Source organism: Momordica charantia, assembly GCF_013281855.1.
Source record: "Momordica charantia cultivar OHB3-1 chromosome 4 unlocalized genomic scaffold, Mcharantia_2.0 BLBB01000004.1, whole genome shotgun sequence".
Classification (NCBI taxonomy): domain Eukaryota; kingdom Viridiplantae; phylum Streptophyta; class Magnoliopsida; order Cucurbitales; family Cucurbitaceae; genus Momordica; species Momordica charantia.
The window spans coordinates 6,621,373-6,629,906 of NW_028275162.1; the positions used below are offsets into that span (position 1 = coordinate 6,621,373).

The 8,534-nt window shown below is 32.4% G+C and overlaps 1 protein-coding gene across 1 annotated transcript; it reads left to right on the forward strand.

Annotated features, from left to right (window-relative positions):
- The first annotated feature begins 2,616 nt into the window (after positions 1 to 2,616).
- FKBP12 (FK506-binding protein 12) lies at positions 2,617 to 6,085 on the forward strand. The gene is made up of 5 exons (XM_022286214.2): positions 2,617 to 2,791; positions 3,464 to 3,497; positions 3,587 to 3,648; positions 4,681 to 4,733; positions 5,728 to 6,085. The coding sequence occupies exons 1-5, from the start codon at positions 2,704 to 2,706 to the stop codon at positions 5,827 to 5,829; spliced, it is 339 nt and encodes a 112-aa protein (XP_022141906.1). The 5' UTR covers positions 2,617 to 2,703; the 3' UTR covers positions 5,830 to 6,085.
- Positions 6,086 to 8,534: the final 2,449 nt, after the last annotated feature.

The window sequence follows — 8,534 nt, forward strand, 5'->3', positions numbered from 1 at the left end:
TCTTCCATTGTTTTATTTCTAAATTTAATTCTCTCACCTCTTCTATTTAAAGGTGAGAACTTACAGTATTCAAACATACATAAATCAAATCAAAAGCTTTTCTTAAATTACTTTCTTTTCTGCGTTAATTGCTTTCTTTACTTGCTACCAGAGTAGGTTATAACGATCTCCAACTTATCCAATCAAACTGTGATTCCACTGGCAGTAGTGAGTGACACCATCTTCACTAGTCCGCCATTGAATAACCTACTAAATCAAATTACCTCTATGGACGGAGGAAACTTCCTACTGTGACATAATTAGGATTTACCAATCCTGTGAAGCTAACAGGAGACAAGCCATGTCCTCCCATGAATCTTGTTCCAACAGACTCACCAACTAATGTAGAAGGCATCACCTCATTGCAATCTTCCCCCACTTTAAACTTTGCGTACGAGGCGTGGATCACAATAGATCAACTACTCTTGAGTTGGCTTTACAACTTGATGATAGCAGACATAGCCATGTAAGTGATGGGTATTTGCACCTCGAGAACTATAGACGACAGTTCAAGAACTTTTTGGTGTCCAATCCAGAGAGGAAAAAGACTACCTAAAATAGGTATTTCAACAAACCCGCGAAGGCTCGTTACAAATGACCGAATATTTAAAACTTATGAAAAATCATGCTGATAACTTGGCCTTAGTGGGTAGTCTAATATCTGTCGGAGACTTGGTTTTCTCAAATATTGACAGGCTTAGATGAAGAGTACACAATCCCATCGTGGTTGTCATTAAAGGAAAAGTAAATCTATCATGGTCAGAAATACATGTGGAGCTTCTAACCTATAAGAAATGGTTGGAATACCAAAACTCCCTCCAAGGTGGTGTCTTGATCAACTAAACTCAAACATGCACCACGAGCATGGAATGATGAGTTAAAGTCCATGTTGTTATCCTGGGGCTTTCAACACTCCAAATGAGATGTCTCTCTTTACTACCTAAGGTCATACTTACAATTATTCTTCTTCTAATCCATGTTGATGATGTTATTCTCACATGAAGTGACGACATCCACATTCATTGATAAATTCATTTGTATGCTGGACAGTCAATTTGTCCTCAAGGATCTCGATCGATTGCGCTACTTCCTCAACATTCAAATTGACCACTTGCCTATGGTCTCTTACTTAGTCAAGCAAAATATATTGACGATCTACTCTCTAAACTAAACCTGTAGCACCTCAAGTCGTGCCCATCTCTCGCTGTCACTAGCACCCAGCTCTCCCTCAGTGATGATCAACTCATGACAAACTCTTTTCTCTATCGCAACACTGTGGTGCATTGCAATACTTGACACACACCCAACAGAACATTTCTTACGTCGTAAACAAGTTCAGTTAGTTTTTATAGGCCCCCACGGATGTTTATTGGAATTTCGTCAAACGTGTTCTTCACTATCTTAAGTGTATTCCTACCCTCAGTGTGGTTATTTAGCATATTGATTGTCTCACTCTCACAGCTTACGCAGATGCAGACTAGGCCGTCAGCATTGACGATCGCAAGTATAATGCTACATACTGTGTTTTCTTTGGTGACTCATTGATATACTGGTCCTCGAAGAAGTAGAATGCTATTGCTCGATCCAACACTGAGTCTAAATATCGGGCTCTGACCCATGCCTGAAATGAGATCACTTAAATTCGACAGCTTCTTCAACAGTTTGGCTTCCCTTTTTTCCACTACACCGATACTTTGTGTGATAATCTCAAGGCTGATGCCTTAGCCTATATGTTGGGTTTGGTGCCCTTAGCTTGGGTATTTGTAATTTATGAACAAATTATTTATTCAATAAAGAGTTATCTTATTATTTCTTTACATTACTCATATTCCAATAAACTAAGATCCAAAGTTTTTTAATGTAACTAGAATAGTATATATTTGATATACAGTATATATTTACTATACAATGTACATATTTTATATACAATATATATTTACTATACAATGTAAATATTTGATATACAATATATATTCGACATACAAGTGGATAATGTTCTAGTAATAACCTCAATGGTCTATAGTACACAAATAAAGTTGGGTACCTTATCCTGGTAACACTTAGGGATATGACTTGGTAACAGTTACAAACGACTCTATCCATGTTGTTCATGTAGTGACATGCGAGTGAGGGTATTCCATACAATGAGTTTATATAAGATCGGACTTCGAAATCATTAACATCGTTAACTATTTAGATTAATATTTCACAAAATGATCATGTAACTCAATCTTAATCCTGAGTGAGTTCCGAACTCCTATCTACGAGGGTTTGTCATTTGATTTGTATGGGTGAAAGTGACTTAGGTTGCCGACTCAAAATTCCTATCATTTTGGAGACGGAACCGAGTAGAGAGTTGGAAACGTAATTACACCATATGAAATTCACTCTTTCCCGACTTTAGGAACTAATTAAGAAGGAACGACCACGTACCTTAAAAATTGTAATTCATTTTAAAAGTGACAATTTTGATCCCTTAATTTATTATTAATATAGGACAAATATTTTAGCTATCAATTATAAATCTCCAATAAATAAATGGTTAACCAAAATTTTAGGTGGGTGGAGTGTGGAGGTACTTATGCTAAGTTAGAAGCCCTAAATAATCATAACCTAACAACAAAGCACAGAGAAGGAGAACTGCGGTTGCAGAACAGAGCAGCAATGGGAGTGGAGAAGGAGGTGCTGAGACCTGGAACGGGGCCCAAACCCGCCGCCGGCCAGTTGGTCACCGTCCACTGCACTGGTTACGGTCAGTTTTCTGAGACTAGTCGTCTTTCATTTCCTCCAGAAATTGAGTTTGCTTTTGCTCCTTCTTCAGTTACATCTTTGTTTAGCGGCTTTTTTGCTCAATTCAGTCTGACTAGTGTTTGATTCTACGTTTTTTTTGCATACTATTTTTCAATTCGGCAATTACAGTTCAAAGGTTGAATCGTGAGATCGAATTCTGAGGGGTTTCATAGTGGTTTGATCATAGATGATGGTTCAATATATATATTTTTTCTTTTTTTAGTACTGCTGAATCAAGATGTATATCTCTTTGCGTATTTTTTTTCTCCAACATTGAATTGTGTATATCGTCTGTTTGTAAGGATCGAAATGATTGAAAGGTTATAAAGCTACAACTTTTAACACTTTGAGCGTTGATTTCATTTGTTTTATTATCTACAATGCCAACGCTTGAGCCTGGCTATTTTTTTCATTCCCTTCTTTGTAGAGCACCAAATTGTCTATGAAATTGTTTGTCATTGATCTTGCATAATAATCTACTTTTACGTTCAAATCTTTACTAAAAATGATGTGGTTAATGGTTAGGTAAGAATTTGACAGTTGATATAATGTTTTATCAAGGGAAATCACTATTCTCCTTTCCTTTAATGTTATACTCTTTCGTTTTTTTTTCACTGTTGAATTTCTTCTTCAGGAAAGAATGGTAACCTGTCTGAGAAGTTTTGGAGGTAAGCTGTTTGCCCGTCTATTTATATCAAATCTGCATTACAATGTACCTGAAGATTTACTTACTGATGCCTTATAAACTTTTATTTAGCACAAAGGACCCTGGACAGAAACCTTTCTCATTTAAAATTGGTCAAGGCTCAGTTATAAAAGGTATCGTCCTGCATATTCCATTCCTTTTTCTTCCCTTAACTTGGGAAATTTATATCAAATCTGCTTATAATTATTGATCAAACACTTATTTTATTCCTTATTTCTTTTCGCTCCCTTAACTTTGAAAAATTATATTTTCGTGTCAAACTTACAAGTTTTTTTCACATTCAACTTTGAGAATACCAGGGACAAAGTTGTCATGAAAATATCATGGACAAAAAGTTATCATGAAAATATCAGGGACAAAGTTAATGATATGTACATTAGGGACAACTTTATATATTTAGCATAATAAAACTTAGAGTTGATTTGGGGGTAGTCTAAGATTGGAAGAACCATGTTTGTAAATTGTTGATGCCAGGTCACTCTTAGTCTTTGCAGTAAAATACATATAGGTATTTCGTGTGGACACTTTAGCACCCTTTTACTGGATGTAACCTTTTCAACAGTCATTGGAAGTGACAACTAACTCGAGAAGTTTAAAGATTGAGTATGAAATAATAATGCCATGATTGTTCAGGGTTACAATAAGAGTTGAACAATAATTTAAAAGGATAAAGCGCTTTACATGTTCAACTCTAGGCTTCTTTGTTCCATTGATGTAACAAAATGCTGTTTATTTATTTATTTTTTATATTTGAAGTATTATTTCTACATCGCCATATCAATAGTTTTTCTTTTATTTATTTTTGTTCTGTTTTCCAATCAAAGGATGTATTATTCGCAGCTTCATAGGGCTCATTAAGTCACTTTCTAGAATTCAGTTCACTATTTTATCTTATTTCCAAAGTATGATTGATGTTTTCAAACATTTAAGCATAATGGATGCAACTAGAGTCTTTCTTAGCCATGCAAATCTCACTCAAAAATCATGGATCCTTAGTGCGGGATGCAAAGAAAATTTTGTTAATTTTTATAAATTTGCTATCGCTTCTTGAAAAATGTTATTTGAATATTTGCTGGCAATTAACTATTTTGATGTTTATTTAGAATCTGGAATTTATTTATTCATCTCTTTGATGGAATTTGTAGGATGGGATGAAGGTGTGCTTGACATGCATCTGGGAGAAGTTGCTCGTCTCCGGGTAAAATATTTACTTCTGTTTCATTCTCCAAATGATACACACTCTTAATCCAATCACTAGTTCGTAAGAAATATTCTGTTTATGTTTATACACATAAAAAATGATTTGAACGACCATATTGGTCTCCACATTTAACAGCTTATAGTTTTGTTTTAGTCACCAAAAAAATGTTTCAATTTCTGTATTATGGGCAGAAATTTTTCTACTTGAGTAACATAGTAGAGTCGGAATGGTTTAAATGTGTCCAGTTCTGAACTTGGGATATTTTTAAACACCCTAAGTTTAGGTTATTACGAGAGTAGCCATTTGTCTTCCCAATCCCGATAATGATACATAATAAAAATGGCCCTTCATGTAAGTAAATTATTTTCTTAAAACTCTGGAGCCCTGGCTGCTATGCTATGCAGCAATGTGCTCACATCTTAGGTCAGTTTGAAAACCTTCCTATTTCTTGTTTCCAATTTTTTAGAAACATAAGCATTTGATAACTAATTCTTGTTTTTTTTTTCTCATTTTCAGAAACATTCCCAAAATTCTATACAAATTTTAGAAAAAGAAAAAACAAGTTTTTTGGTTATTGTTTCCGTTTCTAGTTTTTCAAACTCATATATAAAAGTAATGTTTTAACATTTTTTTACTGATAGAATGCATAATAAATGTTAATAATTAAATATGACATCAAATTTTGTAATATTATATTTGAAAAAATAAAGTTCCATGTAATATTTTTGTTTTCTTTAATTTAATATTCGAGAGAACAAGAAATGGTTACAAAATACATTTCCGTTTCGTTTTTCAATAAACAAACAAAATCTTGTTTTTTCTTTATTAGAAAAGAAAGAACGAGAAACGGGAGAAATCAAAAACAAGAAAGGAAAATGAGAATGTTACGAAACTGGCCTTTGGATTATTAGCTGCTAATAGAATACATGATTTTCACATATTATCATATCTGGCTCACCTTTTCTTTTTTCCATGTTGGATGAATGTCCAGTGCTCTCCAGACTATGCTTATGGCTCTGGTGGGTTCCCTGCATGGGGCATACAGCCTAATTCAGCCCTGGTCTTTGAAATTGAAGTTCTGAGCGCTCAGTGAGACAAACTGGTTTGTTTTCTTTCAAGTCTTTCTACACCAGCATTATAGTTTGTTATCAACAACTCTGCTTTCGTCTTCGTTTCGTGATGATGTGTAATTGTTATCTACTCGACACGTTAGGTTTGTTTAGTTTCGGGTTAGCTTGGAAACTCTCTTGGTTATGAAGCTGTGACTGCTTGGCCTTGGTTATCAAGGCTTTGTTGGCATGACAAACAACTCTATATCCTATAATGCCTATTTAGTATTTAGTTTGCTATATTCATTGGCATTGGGTATTGGGTAACATGTTTTGGGGTCTGTTGAGGGAGTGCTTACATTAAAAAGTACCTTCATTAAAATTGGGTTTTAGAGTCGTTTGGCAATGTTTATGTTTTTCACATAACTATTTGGTTGTTGTTGATATCGAAATTTTTGGAAACAATATTGGTTACTTGTTCCCATTTCCGGTTTTTCAAAAACATAAATGAAATTGTTAAATTTCAATGCTTAGTCCTTGAATTTTAGGGGAGTGTTTAATAGATTTCTAACTTATCCAGTAGGTTCTTAAACTTTCTATTTTCAGTTTTGTTAAAAATTTTATCTTATTATTATTATTTTCTTGAATTAAACATATTAGGTGGAGATTCAAAAACCTATGACAACTTTTGGTGGATTATATATACCTTAACTAATTGAGTTATGCTCAAGTTATTAGATAATATGGACTCGTTTAGTAACGTTCTTGTTTTTTTGTTTCTGCTTCTGTATAACCTCGAGATTCATGAATTCAAGTATGATAAAGCAATATTTTCATCTACATTTTGGAATAAATTGGAAATGGGAAAAAGAAAGAAAATTTTGTTTTGTTTGTTTTCAAAATTTCTATACAGTAGGAAAATTAAAGAACTTAAATCTGGAAGAGGAATTTTGAAGCCCTATTTTGCTCAGAATCAGGCAAAATAATCTATACTTTCATTTTTGTGTCATTATAAAAAGCCGTCAATTACAATTAACCAAGTTGTCAATACAAATTGTAATCTCTTCTTTATAAGTTAGCTCGAGACTTTTTCACTCCTCTAGTACACGAAGTGACTAGGGACACATGCCCCCTAGATTTATTAAATTATATATAGTGTACTATTCGATGGGCAAAATAGCCTTTACTTCGTTGCCTTCCTCTCACACTAGCGTACCCCTACCTTCGTGTATGTCGTTTGCGAGACTCAATAGTTTCAGTTTTTTAAATATATTTTTTCATAAATAAGGAGTTATTTTTGAAAATATGCTTTACATTTAAAAGAAATAATTTTAATTTTAACTTTTTATGTTTAATTAAATTTATATTGTAGCTAGTATTATGTTTCTATTCAATTTCTATCATTAGCCTATTACTTTGAAAAAAAAAACTCTACGAAAATCTCATTGGTTTAATAAAAAATCAAGTTTTTCAATGAAGTTTGATAACTTGAATAATGCACCATTAAATAATTTAAAGATCAAATCTGATTTTGTCGCGAAAGGCCTTTGACAATGAAATCTAATTTTCGTCACCATAGATCTTTGGCGACAAAAATTCAAATTTTGTTGTCAAAGACCTTTCATGATTAGGCTACAGCGACGATGATGGCGATGAAAAAATTTTGTCGCCAGAACCTTTTTCCGACGTTTTTTGACCAAAATTCTTGTAGTGTATATAATTGTTAAAGCAAAAACTAATGGTTGGCGAAAACGTAAAATAAAATACCGGAAAAAATAATGGGTGTCGGGAAAGAAAATTAAGTGGAATGAATTTCACAAATCTTATTAGTGCAATTTGAAAATAATTTTGTAATTAAAATATATAATAACGAGGATTATAGAATTTAATATACTTTCTATATATTAGTTGAATACTTCATTAAAATATAAAATTAGAGGATGATAGAATTCAATATACTCGTTGAATACTCTATTAAAATATAAACATTTAATAGTAATTATAAAATTTAGTATTAATTGACAGTTAATTCCTTCAAGAAAGAATATATTTTTAAAAAAATATTTAATAAATGTAATAAGATGATATTAATTGAGGGTAACTTGAAGACAAAAAATCTTAATTCAAATTTCGTAATCTATACTTAATAAGTATCTTAAAGAAATATCATTTATTTTATCATGTATTAAGTGACCTACGAAGAGAGATAATTTCTAAACAAGAAACAGAGAAACAAAAAAATAAAAACGATAAACAAAAAATAAGAAATGGAAAACTAGCTAGGGATCGTTTGATAACGTTCCTGTTTTTTATTTCTGTTTCTTTATTTTCATGAAGAAAAATGTATTATATGGTTCAAACCTCTAAGAATTTTAGTATGATGAAACAATATTTTTATTTATGTTTTTGAACAAATTGGAAATGAGAGAGAAACTTGTTTTGCTTGTTTCCAAAAATTTTATATAATTGTCAGAATGTTCCCAACAAAAAATGAGAAACAAGAACAAAGTTAGTTGTAAAATGCTTAAGTTTTTTAAGAAAAATAGAAACAAGAAATAAGAAACAAGAAATAAGAACGTTATCAAACGTATCATAGGTAGCTAGATTTGCACTCGCCTTTTCTAAAACTTATACAATTGGTAGACTGGTAACTCGAGAACCTTATTACTTCTTAGAGGGAAAAAGAAGTGGTCACAAAACATGTCATTTACAAAGTCGAAATATATAAATTTTACTTTTGTAAAGCTAA

Coding starts and splice junctions, on each gene's coding strand:
- FKBP12 (XM_022286214.2), top strand. CDS start 2,704: ATGGGAGTGGAGAAGGAGGTGCTGAGACCTGGAACGGGGCCCAAACCC. Junction 2,792..3,463: donor CGTCCACTGCACTGGTTACG/GTCAGTTTTCTG, acceptor TTTCTTCTTCAG/GAAAGAATGGTAACCTGTCT. Junction 3,498..3,586: donor CTGTCTGAGAAGTTTTGGAG/GTAAGCTGTTTG, acceptor ACTTTTATTTAG/CACAAAGGACCCTGGACAGA.